The 26,783-nt window shown below is 49.3% G+C and overlaps 1 protein-coding gene across 3 annotated transcripts in view; it reads right to left on the reverse strand.

Annotated features, from left to right (window-relative positions):
* The window catches only part of SEMA5B (semaphorin 5B), a 132,976-nt gene that overhangs the window by 24,443 nt on the left and 81,750 nt on the right, over positions 1 to 26,783 (reverse strand). For 2 of the 3 annotated variants that reach the window (XM_042232260.2, XM_042232252.2), the window contains exons 1-2: positions 9,142 to 9,252; positions 5,008 to 5,053 (exon numbers count right to left, since the gene is read on the reverse strand). In XM_042232260.2, coding sequence (XP_042088194.1) covers positions 5,008 to 5,053; positions 9,142 to 9,146 — 51 coding nt within the window. In that variant the 5' untranslated portion in view covers positions 9,147 to 9,252. Of the gene's footprint in view, positions 1 to 5,007; positions 5,054 to 9,141; positions 9,253 to 14,356; positions 14,539 to 26,783 lie in introns of those variants that run through there. The other variant, XM_060418594.1, reaches the window with a different exon arrangement.

The raw sequence follows: 26,783 nt of genomic DNA on the forward strand, positions 1-26,783 counted from the left end.
AAAATCAGATACTATGCACCTCCTAAAAAAATACATGCTAACATCTCTGAAGTAATCTTGCCAGAATCTAAACTGAATAAAGTCTTCACATCTGAGAATCAACTTACAGATGGTACAGGGAACAGAGGAACGTGTTAAATTATACCACTTGGACTACAGTCAGCAAAATCCAGACTGTAGGGAACTCTATAGGACAAATGACCAGGTTTCTTCAATAAATAAACTGCACAAAAATAGAAAAAGGAGAAATATTGTTCTAGTCCCATACCCCATTGGTGAGATTTCACCTTTCCTGGAGTCTCCAGATTTGAAGACTCACTAGTTGGGTTTTAAAGAGAGTCTTAGTTTTCCTTTTTTGAAGTGAAGTGAAGCGAAAGTCGCTCAGTCGTTTTCGATTATTTGCGACCCCAATGACTATACAGTCCGTGGAATTCTCTAGGCCAGAATACTGGAGTGGGTAGCCTTTCCCTTCTCCAGGGTTCCCTTCTTGGAAGGAGGGATTACTGTGTGGGATGGGACAGGGGATCTGGGTTCCAGCTTCTCAATTTAGATAATTTCAACCATGTCCCCCTTTTAGACTTGTGCCTCATCCTCACATTCCACAATACCCAACAGCCCAATTTCTGAGGCCTTCTGGGGAGTCAGCGTACTTCTCCGCTTTATCTCCCTTTATAAACTGTCCTGCTCCACTACATCAGTTATGATTCGCTCCATCCACTTTCCACCTCCCCAGAATGCATTTAATCTTTTCTCTGCTGACATCTCTTTTGTTCTCTCTGTCATTGCAGATCTGTATCTTTTAAAATTTCTCATTGCCCTTTTAGTGGAATTTTGTGAAGGAGTGGAAATAAGATGTGTATAATCAATCGACCACACAGAATGCTTTAAACTAGGAATTCCAGGATAGCAGTCCCTAGTAAAGAGAAACTGCATGGTTTTCTGCTATGGGAGAAAGCAGTCAAGAGAGCCAGGAACTGGATAATCTCCTTATAGATTCAACAACTCCCCTGGACACCAGAGACAATGGCTGAACATGAAAACGTCTGAGCATTAAGTCCACCACTCAGCAGAGTTTAGACTTCAAACAACTCTGGAGCTGCCAGCCTAGTTTGGACAATGTGCAGATAACTAGAAAAGAGCTCAGAATCAGCCTCGCCATCTGCCCAGGCACAAACAAAGCCCCATATGTGTCCTGATGCTTATGTACATCACAGTCCTCATTTCTGCGCTTGCAGGACATGTGGCAGCCCAAGACCATGAATCCATGGCAATTAGGCCTCCAGCCACGTCATCCCCTGGTACTGCTCTGGCACAGGTGGCTCATGATCTCCTGATTGACAAATCCAAGTAAGCTTACCATTCAGCAGCCCCCTGACCCTGTCGACTACTGGCCACCTTTTCTTTCCCACAGCCAGCTTATTAAGTTACACTGAAAGATAACAATCACTGGTGAGCTGGTTTGATTGCCCCTCCCCCTCTGCAAGCACAGGAGTGCACACACATACGCACATGCACACACATCCACACTGCACACACATACCCTCCCGTCTCTGCTGCTGCCTGCATCTCTCCAATCTTGCTGCTTGGAGAAATGGGAAGGAAGCTGAGTTTTTCTTTTTTTTTCTTTTTTCTGAGGAACGGTAGTTTACACAAATTGTTTAATAGGGGTTAGGCACTTAGAAGTCCTTTTAATGGACACTAGTTTGCATAAAGAGTTTGCATTTAGATTTTTCTTTAAGGGATGTTAATTATTTAAACTATCAATAAAACACTGCATTTAAGTTTGGTTAAATCATATCCTGGGGCCACGTGGGAGGAGCAGTTGGCTATAAATGAGAGTTACAACCTTGAGCATACCCCAGGCAGTAAAGACAGTCAAGGAAGCTGGACTGGGGAGCGGGGAGGCCTTGGCCCTGCCTCATCCTGTCAGGAAAGTGGTGGAGCTCATTTTTGGCCCTTAGTTGTTGTGAGCCACTTCTGATAGCAGATGCTGAACACTTATAAAAAAGGACCCAAAGCCCCAGGTAGGGCAATGGAGGAGCACTCAGTGAAGTCCAGCTTTTATGGTCAAAAGGCAGGGCTTTCTCATCAGAGGACAAACAAGGAGACCAGAGGCTGTGGTCTACCTCCAGCCTGGTCAAGGTGATGCTGGACGGCCCTCTCCAACTTCTCTGTTGTTTCCTCCTCTTTGTGGCCAGATGGGTCCCCCTATGGTGGGGAGGTGAGGATGTGAACATAAAATGCATTCATTTATCTCCTAGGTTCTATTACAAAGAATCCAATCTGAACTCCTGGATTCAGGCCCCTAAGATACACCCTGGGAAGGTGGTAAAACCAGTTCCTGGTGCACTTGGCTGGTGCGCAGGACCCTTCAGAAAAGCCCCTGAGGCCCAGTCCCTGCCTCAAGCATGAGTGATGGAGCTGGAAGAAGATACCTTCCATGGTGAGACCAGATCACCCAGAGCTGAACGAACCAAACATCAGGCCTCAGCATCAGGCTAGACAGTCCTAACATCTGGTAAGGTAGGGGACCCAGGTCCTGCGGGTCAGCTGTCAAGGACACCTGGGGAAGCCAAACCAGTTGGGCAACATCTATAAGGACTTTCTTAACATCCTAGAGCAGTGCTTCCTAAATCTGGCTGCACATCTGGGAGCCTATAAAAATCCCAGTGCCCAGCCGCACCCTAGAACAGAATCTCTGAGGATGGAATACAGGCATTAGTGCTTTTTTAAAGCTCCCCCAGTGATTCTAGTGGGCACCCAAGAGAAAACCAGTGTCTAGAGTCAGGCTAGCTCCAGTCAACTCCTGGTTTATGCTACTCAGCTCTGCAACCAGAAGGCAAATGGTACCACTGTGGTCCAAGCCTCCGCTAAACCCTCCAGTGTTGTCTCCTTCCCAATTCTAGGGGTCACCTTCACACAGAAGACAACATGCCCGGTCTTCTCTGGAGCTCTGGGATGCTGTGTCTGCCACCTGAAGATCAATTCCTGTCTTCTCTCCATCCCCACTCTGCTGCCTTAATTCAAGTCTCCCCATCAATCACCTTACTGCAGTTTCTCCTAACTAGCTCCTCCACTAATCCATTCTCTGCAGGACCAGGTGACTGGAACACTAAACATAATCATATTACTTTTCTGCTTAAACCTTTATACCTTCAAAATAAAATATGGATCCCTCTGAAGAGCCTCTGTGGTGCAGCCTCTCTCATCCTGGGCCTCATCTCCCATCGTTATCCCACACCCACCCTGTGATCCTCCCATACTGCCCCACTCTGCTTCATGCAACTTCACATCTCTGTGTCTCCTCCTTAGCTACCTGGCCAACCTCCATCCTTCTAGCTCCAGCCCAAAGGCAGCTCTCTGGGAAGACTTTTCAGACCCTGCTGAGCTGAGGGCTCCTTGTGCCTCGGCCACCACTGCACCCAGTGTGCCCCGCTCCCTACATGCCTCTCACAGCACTGTCATTATTTCTGTGCATCTGTTTCCCTTTCCTCACTTGGCTCCCAGAAGACCTTCATTTGCAGACCATGGGAGCTTAATAAAAAGCCAACTGCCTGGGCTCAGGGGAGGACCCCTGGATCTACTTCCTCCCACCCACATTGGACCATTTCTGGCTTCCCCTAGACTCTGGCCTGTGGGGCTTGGCATCTTGGCTTCATTTTCCATGAAAACCACTTGGAACCTAGGCTCTGGCTGGGCTCCTCTGACTGACCAAGCTGGCAGGCCGTGGGATGCTGCCTCTGGGAATTTACTCTACCTTGCTTTAGCCCAGGCCCCAGGAACATATCCCATCCAGTAAAGGAAATCATTTATAATTTATGTGCTTGCTCCTTGAGGCAAGGACTGAGCGTGATTCACCTTTGGATCTCAAATACTAGGACTGGACCCAGTGTTTAGTAGTTTTTCAGTAAATGTTTACTAATGTTTATTATAGATAGATAAATGGCATTTCTTTTCCATTTTCTCTAGTTCTTCCTGGACTCTCCCTTCTGAAGGTCACTTTTCTTTTTGCTCGCTTATGCCTCCTCTGTAGCTACCACCTGCAGTGGCCCTGGGGGTCTAGCACAGTTTCTAGAAGAAACTAGACCAGAATATCACACTAGCTCACCAAGGAGTTCTCCCCTTCTCCAACTTCCCTTTGTAGTGAAACGCTATACTAAATAGCCCCATATACTAACAACCATTCCCTAATTAGATTTTGTGTATCACTCATCATGTTTTTTTCTGGCTCTACTGTGAGCCCTAGAGGCCAGAGATCAGTGTGTCTATAGCCCCTCTGCCTCCAGCTCACTTGTGATACACAGTAAGCACTCAATGAATGCCCCATCACTGGAGACCAGCAAGCCTCCCCTGGACACAGGAACTGAGGCTTTCAGATGAAGAGATGGCCTTCCTTTCTTTAGAATGTTCAGCCCCTGCAGAGATGATTTGGCATCTGTTTCTCAATCTGGGATAAATGTTCTGGATCAAGGATTCCCATTAAAATGCCTCCCAAAGCACTTAGGGAATTATGCTTGGGGAGTCCTTCTTGGCAGCAGATAATAAATCAATCACAGCTCAGTGAAAATGCTAAGCTAGAATGGGATCACTCAGGCCAAGCTAAGAAAGCAACCAGGGACACCCTTTCCCTCAAGGCCCAAGTGCAGAGACCTTCCTGTGGATTTAGGCTCTGCACTTAGAATGACCAGCTGTTCCAGGCTGCCCAGTACTGAACTGCTTCTAGTGGAAGTCCTGCATCCTGGAGCCCCTCAGTCCAGGAAAACAGGAGCCCCCAGCTGCTGTCCTCACAATGCAGGAGCCCTGTGTGTGCCCCTATGTTTACGTGGCCACGACCCCCACTCCCAAATACTTCCCAGCTGTCACCCCGACAGCTAGGGTGAGTCCACAGCCGCTGATATGAGCACAGCATTCCTGTTTTCAACCCTAGAGGCTGAATCTCACTCCCTGCGCTGCCCTGGCCCCAGCCCCTAAACACCAGGGAAATTACAGGGAAGGGAAGCAATGTACCTGAAGGAGGGAGACATTGGCAAGGCTGAGTCTGAAGAGGTAGTTCCTGTGAAAACAGAAACAGAGGTCGTAAGTCAGGCTGGCTTTACAGGCAGGTCCCCAGGAAGTGGCTTTCTGGCTCCTGCCTCCGGGTGCCAGGACTGGGTGCCAGGACAGGGTGCCAGGACTGGGTGTCAGGACTGGGTGCCAACTGCAGAGAGCCGATGGTGGGCCAACCCCAGGGAGAGCTTTACCTACGTTAGCTCATTTAATCTGCACAGCCATCCCGGGAGCAGAGAGAAAATGCCATGTTACAGATGAGGAAACAGCTGGGGTAAATGGACCAAGTCAGAGAGACAGTATGTGGAAGAGGTGGGATAGAAATCCAGACTCATGTGCCCCTGGAGGCCCACAGGCACTGTGGGTGGACCTGGAGGGTGGCAGGACCCCCAGGTCAGAGAACCGCGTGGAAGTGAATACGGGCTCACAGAGTAGACCCTGCTGCAGAGACAAGGAGAATTCCAGCTGCTGGGGGTCTCCTGAGGGCCTCAGTGTCCACATCTGTAAAATGGAGATAGTAACGCCTGTCTTCCTTATTTCATAAGACCCATGGAGACAGGAATGGTGTGATGCACGTTAAAAGGTTTATTAATGTCAAACAGATGTAAAGTTTTGGTTTTCCCTAAGAATTTTCTTTCCTTCTTATATTTTCTTTTGGCTGTTCCTCTTGGTTCCTGAAGTTTTTGGAATAACTGCTTTAGAAACTTTTGGCCTACCTAAGCTGTGCTGAGAAATGAGAGGAAATGTTGTGGAGTGGGCCAGAAACAGAGGGAGTGGCCCCTGCTGAATGGATCCAGGGGCCTGAAGAAGATACCCCTGGCTCCAAGCCCAGGACCCACTCGACTGCTTTGCTGTCCTGGTGGGCCTGGCCAGGGGACCTTGGCTTCAGGCCTCCGACATCCCTCCCCAGGCTCCTTGCCTGCACCCACCCGCCCAGACTGGAGACAGATGGGCTCCAGCTTATGGCTCTGCCCCAGCTGTCTGCTCAGGTAACACAGGCATCTGCTCACAGCTTTAAAAAATTAAGGGAAACACTGCATCACTTTATACATTTTTATCCCATCAAAAATCCTTCATCACAACTCTAAGTTTGCTCTTCTGGGAGATGAGAACAGAGAGAAATCTCTATAGCCTGACCCACCCTAAACCCTTTATGGAACAAGGCGGGGTATAAATGAATAAAAAATTTCCCTACCCTGAATTCCAGAGGCCCAGGGTGTCCCACAGAGAAGTGGGAAACTGTCAGGCAGAAGAGAAGGAGGAAGGAAAGATGATCCTAGAAAAAGGGTTCTCTGCAGGCATAACCAGGCCAAGGTAAGGGAGGAGGAGCGGACCAGGGAGGACAGTGTGAGCACAGGCAGGAGACTTAACCCTCCCAGCTTTCTGGTCCATACAGTGGGGATCATCCCAGAACCTACTGCCTGGGGTGATTTATTGTGAAGATTAAATGATTTATTACATGTTTCACACATCTTACAGGCTTCCCTGGTGGCTCAGATGGTAAAGAATCTGCCTGCAGTGCAGGAGACCTGGGTTTGATCCCTGGGTCGGGAAGATCCCCTGGAGAAGGGCATGGCAACCCACTCCAGGATTCATGCCTGGAGAATCCCATGGACAGAAAAGCCTGGTGGGCTACAGTCCATGAGGTTGCAAAGAGTCAGATATCACCGAGCAACTAACACTTTCACTTAGATATTTTACCACATATTTGATACATAAAATAGTGCCTGAGACATGCTGGGTACAGAATGAATGGCAGTTTTCAAAATGCTTCCATAAGGTTCAGAGCAAAGGCATCAGGATTTATGTATTTATTTGTTTATTTAAGGTCTAGTTGATTTACAATATTATAGTAATTTCAGGGGTACAACTTAGTGATTCAACTGTTTAAAATATTGGCTTTATTTCCCTGCACTGTACAATATATCCTTGTAGCCTACTGTAGACATGGTAGTTTCTCTTAGTCCCCTACGCCTATCTCGCCACCACCACCCCTGCCTTTTTCCCTCTCCTCACTGGTAGCCACTAGTTTGTTCCCTATATCTGTGAGTCTGTTTCTGTTTTCCTATGTTCATTCATGTTATGTTTTAGATTGCAAATATAAATGATAACTTGCAGTGTTTGTCCTTCTCTGTTTCACTCAGTTCAAAGGCATTGGGATTCTAAAAGCTACATACGTAAAACTGGTGCACCCTGAATCAGGTGGGAAAATGGCATTAGCGCCAGCTTCCTGGCTGCAGCGTTGTACTATGGTTAGGCAAACTGTTACCACTGGGGAAAACTGGGTGAAGGATATAAGGATGGGATCTCTCTGTATTATTTTTTTAGAACTGCAAGTAAATCTACTATTGTGTGAAGTTGCTTTAGCTGTGTCTGATTCTTTGAGACCCATGAACTGTAGCCCTCCAGGTTCTGCTGTTCCTGGGATTCTCCAGGCAAGCATACTGGAGTGGGTTGCCATTCCCTCCTCCAGGGCATCTTCTTGACTCAGGGATCAAACCCACGTCTACTGAGGCTCCTGTGTTGCAGCTGGATTCTTTACCGCTGAGCCACCTGGGAAGACCAAATCTACCATTATCCTCAAATAAAAAGTAAAACAATGACTCTCTTTGCTAGGAAAATAAGGTCCATACTCTTAGGTACTTGTACCTGTAGAGATTACCTCAGAGAGGACACACAAACTCATACACAGCATGCCTCCAGTGAGGGGTCCTACCTAGTGTACTGGGGGGGCGGCTCTGCTTTTCCCTTTTGTACCTTCTGAATGTTATATCGTAACACATATCTGATACAAAATAATAATTTCAAAATAAAACAATAAAATGCTTTCAACCCTAGCTTCTTTTTTTAAATTAATTTATTTCTTACTGACGGATAATTGCTTTACAAACCCTAGCTTCTTAATAGCCCTGTCATGTTGGCAGCCCAGAGACTGTAACCCAGACTTTATAGATGAGGAAACTGAGGCTCACAGGTCAAGGTCACCCAGGACAAGAACACAGCTCATCTGGTCCAGAGCTCTGTCCTTTTCACATGGCAAATGAAGGGGTGGGGCCACTCAGGAGAGCCCCAAAGTCAAGGCTGGTCAGCTACAGAGTGCAACCTGGAGGTGCCCAGCCCCTTGGCCGTCCTCCCCTGCCCCAGACCTGCTCAATCAGAACCCCCAGGGCAGAGAGCTTCTGAGAAACACCAATGCAGCTGGAGGTGGTAACGTATGTTGGCAGAAAACCTCGAACCCTGAGGTTCTAGGGGGCCTGGATTCTAAACCCAGACTCTTGTTATCTTGCTATGTGATCTCAGGAAGGTCACCTTCCCCTCTTGGGCCTCTGCTTCCTCTTCTTTAAACTGAGGGCAACTGGATTAGGCCAGTGATCCTCAAACTTCAGTGTGCACCAGGCTCAGCTGGAGGGCGTGCTAACACACGGGCTGCTGGGCCCCACCTCCAGAGTTTCCGATTCATCAGGTAGGGTCCGAGAATTTGCATTCTAACAAGTTCTCCAGTGGTGCTACTGCTGGTCCTATTGGAACAGACCATCTCTAAGCTCCCTTCCCAAACAGAGCTGATGGTCAAAGATTTTGTGAGAATTCTCTCCTCCTAATCCACCCTGCAAAGTTTCCATAAGTTCTTCAAGAGTGTATTATCCCTAAATACTGAACCTGGGCCTTGGGGCTAACTGATATGGTAACCGGGAGGTCCTTCATAAAAGCACACGGCCTATGTGCCCTGTCCCAGGTGCAGGCAGCCGGCCGGCCAGCAGGGGGCACCTTCTCCGCGTGGAGCTCCCAGGGAGGACACCAGCTAGGTAGGTTCTGGCATGATTGCTGGGATGCAGGCTAGGACGTTGACAGCAGGCATTCTTGCCCTTAATAACTGCCAGACCCTGGGGAATGTGGCTTGCTGAGATGTGGTGGTTACTTCCTTGTCACTCCCCCCAGTGCTGGGGGACAGGCATTCAGGCACAGAGAGAATGTCTGGTAGAGAGGGACAGAGACTCAGGATGAGGGGTTGCCCACAGAGGATCATCCCAAATAATATTCCCTCTGCTCAGTGTACTTAGAATCCATCCCCCAGTCCTGGCCCCAACCCTCCTGTACCTCATTACCTGGCTCCCACGATGAGCTGGTTTCTGGAAGGATCCAGAGCGAGCTGGGAGAAATCTTGGGCTCCAGGGTAGGTGAAGTTAGAGACCCATGGCTTCAGATCTGGGGGAGGGAGAGGCAGCCTTTCAGTTACTGTTGGACTAGGGGCTCCCGGCTGCATCAACATTGGACCCAAGAACAGAAGGGCTGCAGTGAAGTGGGGGCACCCTGGAGATTTGGGCTCCACCTGCCCACCTCTGTGAGCAGACAGCTAGGGAACAGGGAGTGGGGGTGTTGTCACTGCTCCTGCTTTGCTCCCTAGCTCAAAGAAGGGCTCCACCCATCCCTAGCTGCACAAAGGAAACCTGTAACCATTCTTGATTCCTCAAGACCCTCACCAGCCACACCAAAGGCCTATCCTCTGAAATCCAGCCATCTCGCCCCTGCACCCTATCCCCCCCGGCAAGCTAGCATCATCTCTTGTCAGCAGCATCCTAACTGGCACACCTTTCACTCCTGCCCCTCCAGCCCATTTCCCACAAACCAAGCCATCTTTCTAATATGCAACTCTAGTTGGGTCACTCCCCAGCTTAGAACCCTTGGATAGTGCCCAGTTTCCTCCGGGCAAAGTCACAACTCCTGTGAAGGCCTTTGGTTTCTGGCCCCACTGTCCTCCCAAGTAGAATGAATTCCTGGCGCATTAGTTATCTAGTGATCCGCTGAAAGAATGACGCTTCAGCTTATACATTCCTTCTCAAACCCTCTACCCCAGCCAGCCTCAACCAGTGCACATCTCCAGATCTATCCCACAAGAGCTTGAGAACCTTTGCAATTCTATTCTCCCTCAGTGCAACAGCTCCTAGTTGTCCCCATCCTCACCCCACCTCCTCCAAGAAGCTTTCTCTGACTCCCCCACACAAGGTGATAGGCTCCCTAGACCTCTACTTGACTGCCATCAAAGCCCCTATCTCACTGGGTGTCTAATCTGGTAGTTTGCCCTAGGGGACAAGGAAGATCTTGCTTCTGGGATCTCTAGCCTCTGCCTAGCATCCAGAAGCATTTGACTAAATGTATGAATAATTGTCGACTGCCTTTTGTACAAGAAGACTCAGGTTTTCAGACAAGACTTCCCAGAGGTGGAAGAAAGGGAGGATGGGTGGACAGTGCCCATCTCTGTCTCCAAGGAGGATCATCCCAGCCAAGGCCAAAGTCTCTCATGAGGACTGGGTGGGCAGAGGAGACCTTGCAGCCCTCTGGATGGATGGGGCAGTGGTCATGGGAGGGTACATCTGGGGAACAGTGCCCAGAGAACTTTCCCTCCAAATGGAAGCTCACTTCCCCCATCCGGGCTCACAGCCCCTTCATAGCTTTCTTTCAGCCTCTTCCTCATGGATGCGAGGGAACTGACTGGTGAAGCGAGAGTGCTGTGGGCAGAGAACTTTCACACTGGTAGGGTAAAGATGATGGGGAAATGTGAGGAGGCCCTGAGCTTCCTTCCTTACGGTGCATTAGTCACTGGCTCCCAGAAGGCCCAGGGGAGAGGGCAGGGTGTGTGTGTGTGTGTGTGTGTGTGTGTGTGTGTGCAATCCAAGGGAAATAAATCATTGCTCATTATCCCTCCAACTACAGAGTAAAAGCAGCCCTTCATTTCTGCATGACAGGCAAACACTTAATCGCTCCCTGGAGAACTGAAGGTTTTGCAAGTTGGATGTTTTTCAGAAAACTGTGATATGCACCATTAAAAAAAAAAAAAGGAGAAGAAAGAAATTCTGCAGCAAAATGAAGCAGACCCTTTGTGTCTGCCTCTGCCCTCAGCATGTGGCTATAGACTGGCATGGGCCATCATGAAGTTGCAATGGCATTTGGGCGATCTCAGTACAGGGAGTGGATCTGGAGTCATCTAGGCTGGGTGTTCAGTTGATCCAGGGCCACTCTCAAAAATCCGGATAGGATATCCTAGTACCTTAGAGACTAAGCCAAGGGTCCTTCGCCTCCAGGAAGCCTTCCTGGATTATAACCTCTCCACCCTGATCTTACTTTGTTCTGTGTTCCCTCTACCCTTCCAGTTCCATTCACATTGTATGTTTTGGTCGCTCTGAATGTGCTCATCTGTTTTTGGGTAGTGTGTGTGTGTGTGAAGGGTTTGCCTTCGCCAGCATACTGGGTGCTCTCCAATAAGAGCAACAAGTCGCACTTTAATCCCCTTCTTCCCTTCTGACAGGGATGTTCCAGATGCTGAACAGAGGAAAAGGTGGCATGACTAGTCTGCAGCAAACCAGGAGAAACTCCATCTGGAGGTGGCTCAGCTCAGCCTTCATTACAGCCCTTTCTTGAGGTGAGAGGAGAGGAAGAGGAACGGGGCAGGATCCAGGATGACAGTGGGAGGTGGGTGGAGCAGGGGTGGCCCCTTCCAGTTTCTGACCCTCTTCCTTACCCCGAAGTGACTGACAAGGGCAAGAAGGAAGGGGCGAGGAGGAGATGCAGCGCGCTCAGCGTGGTGATCCTGGGGGAGCCGTCTTGGGAAGGGAGCCAGCTTCCTCTTATTAAACAGGCAAAGAGGACCAGAGGGAAAGCTGTCGTTAAAACACCAAGCACGTTCTGAGCACCGTGTGCAGTGAAGGCTTTGGATGGCGACTTTAAGAGAAAAATGACATTCTCCATGACGCGCCTGTGATTTTAATTATAGTCAATTCAATTACCCGCTTTGTGGATTAACCACTGTTAGTGTTAACCCCATACTGGCTTCTCCCTGCCACCTAGAAAGGCCAGGCTGTGGTGAAAGGAAGAACATGCAGGCCAGAGAGAAACACAGGTGGAGCCCCTGAAAAGAAACCAATAGGAGAAAATTCAACCTTACAAAACAGAAACACGGCTGTCAGATTCTGCAAGTGGCAGCTCCTCTGGGGGTATTTAGGGGTTATTCACAGATCAGCCAGGTGTCAGGGCAGAGGGAAACTCAGAGCTACAGGGTTAGAAGCTTACTGATCAGTCAGAAGTAAAGTGTAACATCTGAGGGGGTCCCGGAAGCTGGGGCTTGGTGCTGGGCTGGATTATGGCAACTGGAATACGGCGTCACCCAGAACAAAGTCACCTAATATGAATGGGGTCCCTAGTGCGTGCCCTGCAGAACTAAAGGATGGTGGGGGGGTGGTGGACAAGGGGACCAGCCCTGGCCCAGGACGAACTGCGCTGGGGGACCAGAAGGAGTGACATTTAAGGAACAAGAAACAGGAGTACTCAAAGGAAACTCTCCTTCACCTCTGAGGCCTCACAAAGTCCAGCACTGTGCCTAGAGTCAGGTATTGGGTCTAGTGTTGAAGAAAAATTTGGCGAATAGACAGGAAAACTCAAAATTGTCAGAAAAAGGGAAGGGTTGAATTTCAGGGAGACCAGAAGGCCTGAGGAGGGAAAATAAAGATGACTCCACTCTCTGGGGCTGTCAGTCTAGGATGACAGACTGGCTCCACTCTCCTGGGACTCAGGGAGTTCCTGTCACTCCACGCCAACTGTCTGTGTCACTCCAACCTCATTCCCTCCTTCTGAAAGGAGGTGGGGTGGGAAGTCAGTTTCACTCAAGTACTTTACAGCTGAAGATCAGAACCGGTGTCAAGGAAGCCAAGTTCTTAAAGAACACGTTTTTACATCTCTCCACCCTCCTGCCATCACACCCAGTTTGTACCAGTACAGACCAGCCTGGCTGGGCAACAGGGATTCCCCTGCTCTCCTTCCACTGTCTCTGCTCCCAGATCCAACCATGCCCCAGCAAAGCTCCTGAGAAGAAAGGGTTCATTAGGAGCTGCCACAGGGGGGTCCTCATATGACAAGGCCACCCTCAGAATCCTGCTCCTTGGTCCTTCCCATCAGCAGCAGCCACCAGCATGCCAGGAGCCATCAGAAGTCTGAGGGTGTGCGTGTGTTTTGTAGGTTTAAGGACACTGCTAATTTACTTTAATCCACTTAAGCCTTCAAAGCCTCGATCCGAGCTCCAACAAGACAGCACAGAGAAGACGGCTGGAAACCCTCCTCCCTGAGCAGGAACCAGCACACAGCTGGGAATCCCGCACATCTGAAAGGCCCCCAGCCTCCCCAGCTTGCTGCCCCAGCTCCTATCCATACTGCCTTCCCCACCCCCCAGATCCCATGCCTGCCTCAGTCTCATGGGTTCATTTCTCCACTCTGGTCTCTATCTTGCCCCTATAAGCTGGCTGTGTGGAACCTCACCGGATGGGCTGCCAGGGCACCCGAGGTTGGAGCACCTGCCTTCTGCCCCAGGAAGTGGGAAGAGCCCCAGATGGGAGTCAGGGAGGCCAGCACTGAGACCCAGCTCTGAAAAATCCCTCTAACCGTCTACACCTCAGCCCACCCTTCTGTAAACAGAGATGAGTTCTTGCCCTGCCATGCTGCCAGGGTTATTGTGAAGAGGAAAAAGCAGATAGTTTATCAAGCTTAAGAACCTGGGGACCCCTGAGACCACATCTGCAGATCCTCATGTGAGCTGCCACATGGGTGATGGATCCTAACACCCCTAGTGACCCTCAAACTGGCTAACAGGTGGAGGGAGAACATGCAAGATGCTCTGGTATTTGTTTTATTTTTAGATTATCATCAAATGTATATCCTCATTTTAGAAACTCTTATTGAGAACTTATGGACCCCCTTCAGAATGTGTCCAGTGATTCACAAACCCCAGCTTGGGAAAGACTTTAACAGGACACTCTCATGCCCTCCCTTGACAGAAGGAGTGAGGAGTCATCAAGGCCCCTTTCCCTGGGGGCTTCCGGGGCCTCAAAGACAGGCATCCCTGTAGCCATCTTAGAGCAGAAGGAAGCTTTCCAGAGATCTCTGGGCATTCCCTCATGTGTGAGTCACCCTCATTCTTCCCCGGGGAAGCTAAGAACCAGGGCTCATGCTGCCAGAAGAGCCACAGCTGAGATGACCCACCAACCCCTGACCACCCCACCCTGGGCAGCCACAACCTCATTCTCCAGCAGTGGAATTCCAGGGAAGGATCCCAGGGAAACATGGAGAAAGTTGAAGGAATTGTCTGCAGACAAAATCAGATCCTCCAGCCCACTGCTACCCATTCCTCTTACACCTACCCCCAGAGGAAGAGTCTTCGTACCCTATAGGAAATGACTTCCAACATCCAGAGAGACCCTGTAGAGGGCCCGCCTAGGTCCTTCAGGACACAATTATTGCAAAGAAGGACCCAGCGGGAAGTGGCTCTCACCTGCAAAGGCCACGATGGGGTGTTCCCTCAGGGAGCACAGCTGCTGCTCACCGCTGGCTTCACCGGCGACATCCTGGGAGCAGGCGAGGTGCACTACAAGCAGCGTGACAGCCAGGGGTCCGGGGAACACCATGGTGGGCCCCTCTACGGTGCCGGCTCCCGAAGGTAGGCTGGGGGAAGACCTGCAATGCAAACGCTCACTCTCACCATGCGCTCCCTCGGCAATGCCCACCTCTCCCGATTTCCTGTGTGCTTGTCGGTGGCCCTACAGGATTTGTTTGTTAGTTTAAATACAATTTATATTTTATTTATGATACTTAAGAGTTTGCTCTGCTCCAGTAATGTAAAGTTATAGATCATATCTTGAAAGCTAATTTCCCTTGTAATGGTATTCTGGACAAAACTGACAAATTATAGAGCTTTTTCTAAATGATCCCAAATGGTTTAAAATTTATTTTAATGATAAAGGTGGTATCTTAGGGATTTTAATAAATGGAGTTAGGACAAGTGGGTAGCCACTTGTAAAAAGATAAATTTAGATCCATAACTCTCACCAACTAGGGAAAATTTCACTGGATGAAAGATTTAAATGTTAAGGATAAAAGCAGAAAAATACTAGAAGAAAATGTGGGCAGAATTCTTTATAACCTTGGAGTGGAGAGCCATGACTCAAAATCCAGAAGCTATTAAACAAAAGACTGACAAATTTAACTACATAAAAATCATGAACTTCTGCAAGCTCCTCCCCACCCCCCCACAAAAACCAAACATCCATCAAAATCAAAAGGCAAACGACAAACAAGGGAAAAGATTAGCAGTCTGTGGCAGACACAAGGAGCTAATATTCCTAATATATAAAGAATTCCTGAGAATCAAGGGGAAAAAGATGGCAATCCAGTAGAAAAATGGCAAAGAATATAAATTCAAACAGGGCTTAAAAATATGAATGACACTATTCTCATTCATAATAAGAACAACTCAGATTAAAAGTTGAACTGAGGTAAGGCTGCTCACCTATCAGTTCTGCACACGTTCAAGTGAGATGACAACTCTTGGGAGGCAGTGGGAAAGGGGTGCTCCTAGGCTGCTGGTGTACACGCATGCTAAGCCATTTCAGCTGTCTCCGATTCTTTGCGATCCTATGCACTGCAGCCCACCAGGCTCCTCTGTCCACGGGGATTCTCCAGGCAAGAATACTGGAGTGGGTTGCTGTGCCCTCCTCCAGGGAACCTTTACGACCCAGGGATGGAACCCATGTCTCTTGTGTCTCCTGCATTGGCAGGCGGGTTCTTTACCACTTCCCCTTACAACGCTGGATGGTGTACAAAATGATACAATACCATGGAAGGGGACCTGGCAACATCTGGCAAAACAACAGAGGCATGACCCCCCTTTGACCTAATTCCCTGGAGTAAACCAGTGCTACTCGAAGTGTGGTCCACAAGCTGTGACCACTCTGAGGTAAGATAAATAATTTGGATAGTGTTTTTAAAAACCTTTATAGTAATGTGACAGGGTGATTTTTATGTCAATTGGATCTAATAACAAAATATGTGGACTTGTGTTTTGCCTAGTTTTTTCTTTCAATTCACTTCTTAAGAAATTTGCTTTGATTGAATTTTATGTAAGTATCCATCTGCAGCAGATTGCATAGTGAAAAGTAAAACCTCCTCCTTCACCACAGTTAGTTAAGAAACAAGAATAGGTGACTGCTGCTGCTGCTGCTGCTGCTAAGTCACTTCAGTCGTGTCCGACTCTGTGCGACCCCATAGGCAGCCCACCAGGCTCCGCTTTCCCTGGGATTCTCCAGGCAAGAACACTGGAGTGGGTTGCCATTTCCTTCTCCAGTGCATGAAAGTGAAAAGTGAAAGTGAAGTCGCTCAGTTGTGTCCGGGACACCTGCAAAGTAACTTATACAGGAGATTATTCCTTGTGGCTTTTTTTTTTTTTTTTAATGACAAAAGACAAGTCCCAACCAAATATTCAGCAAATGGGGACTGCTTAAATAAGCCATGGTGTATCTTAGTAATGGAATATGATACAGCTACAGACAAAAATGGGGGTTGGTCTTCACATTTTGTTATGGAGGAGTCTCCAGGTATATTAAGTGAAAAAAACAAGGTGCACAACAGTGTAATAAATATAGCATGCTACACTTTGTACAAAAAAGAGGGTAGAAATAAGAATACATATTTATATTTGCTTATATTAGCATTACAATACAGTGGAAAAAATAAACCCAAACTAATTTTTTAAAAAAGGTCACTTAAAAGTAGCAAAATGGTGATCCAGGTGTCTCAATATATACTTTTTAATATAATATTTTTACTATTGAATATTAAATGTGCTTAATAATATCTATTCAATTTAAAAAGCTGGCTTAAAGCTCAACATTCAGAAACTAAGATCATGGCATCTGGTCCCATTACTTCATAGATGTATGAAGCAGATAGATGGGGAAACAGTGACAGACTTTAGTTTTAGTTTCTTGGGCTCCAAAATCACTGCAGATGGTGACCGCAGCCATGAAATTAAAAGACAAAGTAGAAAAACTATGACCAACCTAGACAGCATATTAAAAAGCAGAGATATTACTTTGCCAACAAAGGTCCATCTAGTCAAAGCTATATGGTTTTTCCAGTATTTATGAATGGATGTGAGAGTTGAACCATAAAGAAAGCTGAGCACCAAAGAATTGATGATTTTGAAATATGGTGTTGGAGAAGACTCTTGAGAGTCCCTTGTACTGCAAGGAGAGCCAACCGGTCTATCCCAAAGGAAATCAGTCCTGAATATTCATTGGAAGGATTGATGCTGAAGCTGGAGCTCCAATACTTTGGCCACCTGATGTGAGGAGCTGACTCACTGGAAAAGACCCTGATGCTGGGAAAGGTTGAAAGCAGGAGGAGAAGGGGACAACAGAGGATGAGATGGTTGGATGGCATCACTGACTTGATGGATATGAGTTTGAGTAAGCTCTGTGAGTTGGTAAAAGACAGGGAGGCCTGGTGTGCTGCAGTTCATGGGATCGCAAAGAGTCAGACATGACTGAGGGACTGAACTGAACTGAACTGATTCAATAAAAATTTTAAAAATTAGTGTTTGTTCCCTACAACTTCTAATACACAGAGTTGCCCAACAGTTCCTCTGGAGCCTGACTCAGACGCTCTGTATCCCTTCCCACCTCTCTCCTTCCCCAGTCCATCCAGTGTGTCATCAAGTCCTGCTGACTCCACACCCTTTACATGTCCCTAACGAGAATCCCATGGACGGAGGAGCCTGGTGGGCTGCAGTCCATGAGGTCGCGAAGAGTCGGACACGATTGAGCGACTTCCCTTTCCCTTTTCACTTTCGTGCATTGGAGAAGGAAATGACAACCCACTCCAGTGTTCTTGCCTGGAGAATCCCAGGGACAGGGGAGCCTGGTGGGCTGCCGTCTATGGGGTCACACAGAGTCAGACACGACTGAAGCGACTTAGCAGCAGCAACGCACTAAGTGGCCTCCTTGGTGTCACTTTCATTATCTATGAAGTGAAAGGTTGAACTAGATCAGGGATTCCCGGCTGGGATAGCAGCAAATCGGAATCACTTCTGCTGGAGGTGGAGTCCTGGGACCAGTGAGTGAGTGATCCCCAAGATGACTCTGACAAGTCTCCCCAAGGCTGAGAGGACCCTGGGGTTCCTTGATGCTCAAGATCCTTTTTACCCCTAATTTCTCCTCTCTCTTCCCTCCTCACTGCCTCTACTTACTCCAGGTTTGGAAAACTACAGCAGGATGTCTCTTCCTGTTTCCTCACCTGTGTGTAAAATAAGATAAAACCTATCAGTGCATTGCTGCAAGGCTTCCAGGAAGCATCCCTGTGACCACACAGTCCTTGCACCTTTACCCTGCCCCATCCCGCACCTCACAGGTCATTAGCCCCCAGAGCACCTCTTTAATCTCAATCTCAGGCTCAACTGGCTGCTCCTTCCCAGGAGAGCCTGGCCATCTCTCTGAGTAGAAACCCTCTGGGTAGGAGATTTGGCCCAAACTTACTCCCTGGAGCTAATTTTCATACAGCTGTTCACAGAACTTATTCCTCAGTGCTAAGCTGGGTCCTTCCTGCTGCAAAGGGTGGGGCACTGCTCTCCTGTCCCTGGTGCCAACATCTCCTTTCCTTGACACTGATTCCTGGCCTCAGGAGACTGAGGGATCAAGAGGCAGGGCCAACTCTAGAGCCAGTCAACCTGAGTTCAAATTCCAGCCTTCTCCTTACCAGCTGTGCAACTCTGGGAAAGAATACTTAACCTCTCCCTGCCTTAGTTTCCTCAAATTGGGAGTGAGAATAACAACATCAACTCCCTCAGCATCTGTAAAAGTTAGGGAGTTACAGGTGGCTGTACCTGTGGGTTCTGCATCTCACCAACATGGATGGAAAATATTCTGGAAAAAAATTCCAAAAAGTTCCAAAAAGCAAAACTTGAATCTGATGTGCCCCCAGCAACTATTTACATAACATTTAAATTATATTTACAACTATTTACATTTCATTTGCATAATATTAGTAATCTAGAGATGATTTCAAATGTACGGGAGGATGTGCATAGGTTATAAGCAAATACTGTACACCATTTTCTATAAGGCAGTCGAGCATCTAAGGGTTTTGGTATAGGGACTGGTCCGGAACCAGTCCCCGATGGATGCTGGAGTGTACTACCTCTTAAAGGCATAGAACATAGGCCTGGCAGACAGTGAGCATTAATTAGAGCTATTCTGGTGCCCTGAGGGAAGAGGAGCAGGAAGGCCTGGGAAATTCCCTCATGTCCTTGGGCTGGAGGCCTTCTGTTTTCTCCCGAACTCTTTTTCCTTCTCCTTGCTATGGGCCTGGACTGCATCAGGGGCCTCCTTCCCTCTGGTCAATAGGGAACACAGGCAGAAGATGGGGAGGGGGAGGCGGGGGTGGGCAGGAAGCAACAGAGTGGGTGGCTGCATCCCTCCACGGAAGGTCAGAGCTCCTTTCCTATAGCATCTCTGCCTCCAGGTTTCAACATCACTCCCTCCTTCCTCCCTTCAGGCCTAGGGATGTACCATACCCCTGGTTATCAGCCCCAGGGTACTGCACAGTGAGCCTTCCCATATATGGTTCCCCAAGCGCTTCCCACCCTCTATAAACAGTTCCTTTATTAAACTGCCCTCGCATGTCCCAATTTGCGTGTGCCATCTGTTTCCTGTGGGGACCCTGGCTGATATTAACACCTAATTGGCGATGTTCAATACATATGCAAATATCATCCTTTCAGACTTTAGCTGGGGCTTTTCTTCTATCAGACTTTAGCTAGGGCTTTTCTTCTATCAGAGAAGGCAATGGCAACCCACTCCAGTACTCTTGCCTGGAAAATCCCATGGGTGGAGGAGCCTGGTAGGCTGCAGTGCATGAGGTCGCTAGGAGTCAGACACGACTGAGCGACTTCACTTTCACTTTTCACTTTCATGCATTGGAGAAGGAAATGGCAACCCACTCCAGTGTTCTTGCCTGGAGAATCCCAGGGACGGGGGAGCCTTGTCTCTGGGGTCGCACAGAGTCGGACATGACTGAAGTGATTTAGCAGCTGAGCAGCTTTCTTCTATCAGCTCCTCAGGACATCCAAGGCAGTATGATAACTGCTCTCCCCCCATTATTCCCAACCCTCCCCTTGTCCGATGGTTCTTTCCCAGGCTTCTGTGCCACCCCGAGTCCCCAAGCACGGCCCTCTGTGTGGCCAGATTCTGGGTTCCTCCAGCCTGAATTAGGCGGACATCCTGGGGCTTCCCAAATAGTGTTAGTGGTAAAGAACCTGCCTGCCAATGCAGGAGACATAAGAGACTCAGGTTCCATCCCTGAGTTGGGAAGAGGAAACGGCAACCATTCCAGTATTCTTGCCTGGAGAATCTCAAGGACAGAGGAGCCTGGCAGGCTACACTCTACAGGGTTGCAAAGCGCTGGACATGGCTGAGGTGACTTAGCACATACACATGCTCTCCCCTGGGCCCCAGGCCTAAAAGCACCTAATTTCTGCAGCAGAAGTTCTGCTCATATTATGGTTTTCATGTAAATTTGTCCTCCAAGTCCCTCCTGAATGAATAATTACTTGGTGAACATCACTGTGCCCACCTGGGCCCCAGCACAGCACGCCTGCCGCTTGAGGAGCAGGGAAGGTACACAGCACAGGACTGAAGGTGGGAGGGACGGGGACTGAGGACAGGACCCAGATTCTAGATCTCCTCTGCTCAGGTGAGGGAGGAGGAAAACGGGAGAGCGAGCGGAACAGCTTTCAGATGTGGGAGAGCACACAGACCAGAGCTGCCCAGAGACAGGCAGCCTGAACACTCATTAGGGAGGAGATGGGAAGAGTCTTTGTTGAGGTGAGTGTTTCAATCCTGAGGATGCGCGGTGGTAGAGATGCTGACTTCAGGAATCCCACAAGGGCTGTGCCCAGCCTATTTGTCCGTCACCTTCAGGGACCTCCTCTGCCCTTGGCAAGGAAGCCAGGAGACCTTAAGAGGGGTTCAGAAGAGGGACAGAAGGAGCCCAGAGGCAGGGAATGTTGTTGGGAGTGCACACAGCCAGGGCTCCATGAACCAAGGCCCGAGGACATCAGCAGGGCAGGGGCTGCCATAGTGAAACAGGAGAAGGTGGTCAACCTCTGGGTCACAGAGGGTTACAGGGTCTGACTTCCTGAGCTCTTTCTAGATACCTGGGGTTGGGGCTGACTTCCCAACTCCCAAGAAGTCCCCATCTTTGGAAATGATCTCTCCATCCACATATCAAAGGGACAGGCCCCCAGCAGGCTCACACATACCCCATCCCCACCCCATCACAGCTGCCTGCACCAAGGGAAGACCAATCAGATGCTCTCCCCAGCCATTTGGGCATACCGTCCCTACCCCAAGCCCAGAGTCAGGTTGGTCATCGTAGAGGGCCATGGAACACTAATGGCCCCGTGGAATGCCGTCTCCCACCCATCCTGTGGGCTGAGAGGAGCAGAGATGATCTGAAATCGGAGACTGGAAGAGAGCAGAGACTCCCTGGGACGCTGCCAGCCTTTCAGTTCCCAGTTCTAACCCTTTCCTGAGTGAGGTCTGTGTTCTTCCACGAGCCGCCCCCTCCCAGATCCTTGTAATCAAACTCCCTGTTTTGCCTGGAGTCATGTCAGATCAGGTGTCACCTACTCAGTATTGTCTCCTCAGTGTCCATTCTCACCCTCCTTCTTCCTAAAGGAGCCTGTGCATCAGCAGGGGTAGGGTGGGGGCAGTGTGCCCTGCTCAGGTCCTGTCCTGGTCTTCCAGACTGAGTGGCCCAGTGAGACACTGTGGAAAGTCGCCTGGGGCCTGCGGGGAAGTGGCCCAGAAGGCTCCCTTCCTGCCTGACCTGTAGGTATGGGCAGTCTTGCAGCTCTAGGTGACCTCTAGCCACATGTTAAGGATCATGGTGCAGAAAGACAGATGAAATCTGGGCTGCTGCTGACAGAATGAGCTCTGCTCTGCCTACCTCCAGGCTTCTTTCCCATGTTCGATCATCATACTTTGGGGCCTGTCCCTTGTCTGTAAAATGGGGAGAGTAATCCCTCCCTCACAGAGTTGCTGCAAACACTTAAGGAGTTATTTTATCTAATAGGCTTAGATCAGCACCTGCCACAAAGTAGGAGATGTATATGTGCTCAGTTGCGTCCGACTCTTTGCAACCCCACGGACTGTACGCCACCGGGATCCTCTGTCCATGGGATTCTCTAGGCAAGAATACCGGAATGGGTTGCCATCTCCTCCTCCAGGGAGGCGCTGTATAAAAGTTGGCTATTGTTATTATTATTTTTGAATAATTCACCCCTAATTTATTTAAGCCCTTGTTTTTTTAGGTCTCAGGTACCATTAACCAAGCACCATTCCTATTTCACACAATTGGATTTCTCATGCCTACAACCCACATGCCTAAGACAATCAGGAATTTCTATTTCTAATATGTTTGGGTGGTCTGACATTAAAATAATCGTAGGATTTCTCCACTGGCAGTGTGTAGTGGAGGCCATGTCACCTTCCTGAGGCTTGCAGAGTTCCACAGAAAGCCCAGAGTTGGGAGGCTGCCAGACCTGGGTGCAAAGCTTAGTTTTGTCACCTGTAAAATAAGGCTAATATGTCCTTGCTTTGGATAGAATGCTTGTCACCATGCTCCCAGAACTAAGTCTGGCACAGAGCAGGCCTTCTATGAAATCCATTTGTATAAATGTTTCATGTGCATAAAACACTCACCTAGTCACCTAAGTGTCTCCCCAGGTTCTCCCTGAATTTGTTTATACATACTTCACTGGGCATTTGCTGAATGCCTACTACGTGCAGTTTCCTATATAGATAAAGGAAGTGAGGGAGGCGGAACACCCACAGGACAAAGGCTTGGTCCCTGCTTTTGTGGAGCTTACGGTTCACTAGGGGAGAGGAGACAGTCTCCCGAGGAACAAGCAGTCACTAGGCAGAGACAGTGACCTGGTCCTGGGGTCTGGATGCTAAGGGGGCACAGAAAGCCTGTGCTTCTCCCTGTCTCCAAGTGCTTGTCACTGGCACTGGGTGGGGTGCTCTAGAAGAGGGGGTTGGAGAGCAGCACCAGCAGACTCCTGCTATTTGGGGGACCCTCTGTGACGAGGAAAGCATGTTCCCAAAGCCTTGGCCAGACATTCTACTGTTTTCTTTCCCGCTGCTGCCCCAGTTCCCTGTGGTCCTCACTATGGGGTCACTGTAACGGTGCTTGGAAGCATGTGAATGCATGTTTGTGTATGTGTGTGTGTGAGAGAGAGAGAGAGACAGAGAAAGAGAATGCACACCCACGTGGGCTGCCCCTTGAGGACTCCTCGCCTTCATGGGACTTCTCCAGAGCTCATTTTCCCAGCTCAGACAGTGGGAGGAGGATTAACTACAACTGTGGGAGAGGATGAAATTGCTGACTGAGAATGAAGGAAAGAGAAAAAAGGGCAGAGGGCCAGGCCCAGGGTCCAGGAAGGACCGCAGTCCTACAGGGACCTTTGCTCCTCTCTGGGGAGAAGGATGAGGGACACAGGGGTGGAGATTGTGTGTGTGAACTGACCCCCTACAGAACCCACACTGACCTCCCAGCACACTCGCTGCACAACCATGCCCTCCCTGCTTGCAAGGGCTGCTGTCCAGACCTGCCTCTGGCAGGAGAAGCTGAAAAATCACACCGAGGACCATCGAGTCATCCATCATTCCGTTCAGTAGGAGGATAAACAGAGGTGGGTGTCCCAGCTCCCCTGCTGCTTATGGTCCCACAAAAGAGAAGGAAGTATAAAGAGGAAATGAGCAGGAAGCAGAGTCCAAGGTGCCCTGGGAAAGGGAAGTGAGAGGATGCCAGTGGGATGGAGGTCTAGACCCTCCTGTAAAAGGAGGAACTCAAATAGGGCCTTCAGGAAAGAAGAGGAGCTCTCCCAGCCATTGAGGAGAAGAGCATTCCAGAACGTTGAACTGGTAAGGGCAGAGGCAGAGACACGGCTGTGGTCCATCCTCGCATCATCTAGCAAGACTGGAGAAGTGGGCAGCAAGAGATGAGTCTAGAAAGGAAGACCAAGGCCAAATGAGGGAGACTTCAGCACGAACCTGTAGCGTCAGGAGGTTTTCTTCCACTGAAAAGGAGGATGTGTCGATAGTTTGGAGCAGTGGAAGGATGTGGTTGAATCTGTGCTTTGGAAAGGTAGGTGGCAGGGGCAGCGGGAGGGATGGGTTACAGCAGGCCACCTGTCTGAGAATTGGAATTGGGTACCTTGTCCTCTGAGAGAGCCCAGCCCATGCTCAGAGTGTGTCTGGGTCTCAGGCCCACTAGCACCTGCCCAACTGCAGGGTCGCAGCCCTGGAGAGAAGCCAGGAGGGGCTGGAGGAGCGAGTGGGAGGGGCGTGGGTCACAGAGCTGAGCCAAAGCAGCAGTGGTGTGTGTGTGTTTGGTCCCTTCAGTCATGTCCACCTCTTTGTGAGCCCAGGGACTGTAGCCCACCATGCTCCTCTGCCCATGGGATTCTCCAGGCAAGAATACTTCAGTGGGTTGTCATTTCCTCCAAGGCAGCAGTGGAGACCATTCAAATTAATGCTGCAAGTTGGTTGTACCCAGAGTGGCAAGGGGTGTCTTTTGACTGCTAAAAAAGGTATAATCAGAAAGGAAGAGACCCTGAAAGATGATGGCTTGAATAAACATGGCTGCTGCCTGTTGAGAATGTGCCAGGCACTGTGCTAAACTCCTCCCTCCAAGACCTCATGGCAGTTTGGCAAGAAAGTTGCACAATGCCCACGGGTCACTATGCTCAGGTGATGAGAGGAAACAGACATGAGCAAAACTGAGGCACGCATACCACCAGTTGATAACAGAGTGATCTGAACCCAGGACTGGCTGCTGCAGCCCACCTCTGGGTCACTCCACACACCACCCTCCCTCGAGGAGAACTGGCCCCAGCCCTCCCGGTATCTGCCGAGCCCTGGCTCTGTGTGCTCTCTAAGCAACCTTCAGGGTTTCATTTGGTTTCCTGAGTTGGCTTCCAGACCAAGGAGAGCGCTTTCTGGTTATAAATTATTGAGCTGACTTCCTGCTACAAATCAGTCTCCTGTGAGTCTGGCTGTGGGGGCCAGTTTTTCCAGGTCCTGAATGACTCTGGAGAAAGGCATTCCAGAGGTTGGACGGTCAGGGCAGAGCCCCACCCCTAGGGCTCTGACAGTAGCCTGGCAGTGCTGGGTCCAGCCTTGACTGGACGGCCAGGGGCCAGGGTGGATGGGATAAACTGAGAGACTCCCTTCTGTCCCCACCACTGCTCAGCCTTTGAGCCCTCGGGGACCCTTGGGGAAGGCGGCTCGGCTGGTTCTCCTTCCCCGGGTTCCTCCCTCCTTGCCGGCATTCAAAGTCTCCACTTGGCTGCTTGCCTGGGAAAGGAGGAGAAAAAGAGAAGAAAAAGAAAAGAAGAGGAAATAGGGGGAACCAAGAGCAGGAAAGAACACCATCTGCCTGTGGTTTGGTGTGGAGGGGAAGGCATGGGGGCCGACCCCCCTCCCATCCAGGATCACAAATGCCATCTTCCCACCCACCCATCACTCACCACTTGGGGGGCAAAGCTTAGCCAAGCTCAGCACAATGATAAAATTGAGATGCAGATTCCTTCCCATTGCTCTGAATAGAGCAGATTGGATACGGATTTCCCCCTTTTCTTCCCATTTAGACCATCTGGGCGGCTGGGGCCCCAGAGAAGATTGGGACCAGGTGGGGGAGGGGCAGAGGTTTCCTAGCACTTTTCAGCTCTGAAACCTCAGGGTGAGGCTAACGGATGCCACCCCCACAGTATCCCCTTCCCTGGGGCAAGTTTGTTCTCTGTATTCTGCTCTCCAGGCTGGGCGGGGCTCGCTGGAGTCGCCTCTCCTCTGTCCTGGCAAACTCCAAGTGGTGCATTTGTCTTCAGGGTCTGCCGTCCTTCCTGCAGGCCCACCCACACCCCCTAACTGCAAATAAACCTATGGGGAGGATGGAAGGGAAAATGCGATCATAGAAAGTTGATAGGAAGGGCTATTAAAGATTGCTTTAAACCTGAGGAAAGTGAAGCTCGGGGAAGAGTATCCAGCTTAAGGTTGGGCAGGGAGCTGGTGGGAAAACCAAGACTAGATAATAACAACAACAGCAACAACAAAGACCATGTTATTTTGTATCAGGAAGTGTTCTACGCTCTTTGTACTATGCCATTTAATCCGTACAATAACCCTACAAAGTAGGTATGATTATCATGCCTATTTGCCCATTTCATAGATGGGCAAACTGAGGCACAGACCTGCTAAGTAACTCGTATAAGGCCAAATTGGTAGAAGTCAGACCCAAATCCAGGCAGTGGGGCTCCAGAGCCTGCCCCTCGCTCGGTCTCAGCATACCACCCAGGAAAATGGCATTATTTGACAGACCCTTGGGAGTGGAGCTCAGGCTGCTCCAGTAAGCATTTGCAGATGGGGAAACTTATAAAACACAGCCCACAGCCATTCTGTATTTATAATCACAAAATCTAGACTTGTTCCTCTGAACAGAGTACATCAACACAAAGTTAGAACTGGAAATAAGAATAGAAAGGGAATATTTACATCGCTTGGCAAAAGAAGCAAGTGTGAACCTCGTGAGGAGATGGCATGTGGCTGGATCCAACACCGGAGGAGAGAACCTGGTGCTCAGGGAGACGCCACGAATTAGATCCAGGACCCTGCCTCATGGTTGCACCGCAGCTTAAATGAAATAAGGTGAGTAGCATGTTTGGTTCATACCCTGTCGGAAAAGTAATATGAATGGTGGTGGTGGTGGTGGTCACCCTAAGGTGGTAAGGTCATGAGTAGGGTTTTTTTCCTGTCTCTCAGACATTCTGTAATATTTAATTGTTTTCACATGGAGAAGAAAATAAA

The sequence above is a fragment of the Ovis aries genome, chromosome 1, assembly GCF_016772045.2.
Source record: "Ovis aries strain OAR_USU_Benz2616 breed Rambouillet chromosome 1, ARS-UI_Ramb_v3.0, whole genome shotgun sequence".
Taxonomy (NCBI): Eukaryota; Metazoa; Chordata; class Mammalia; order Artiodactyla; family Bovidae; genus Ovis; species Ovis aries.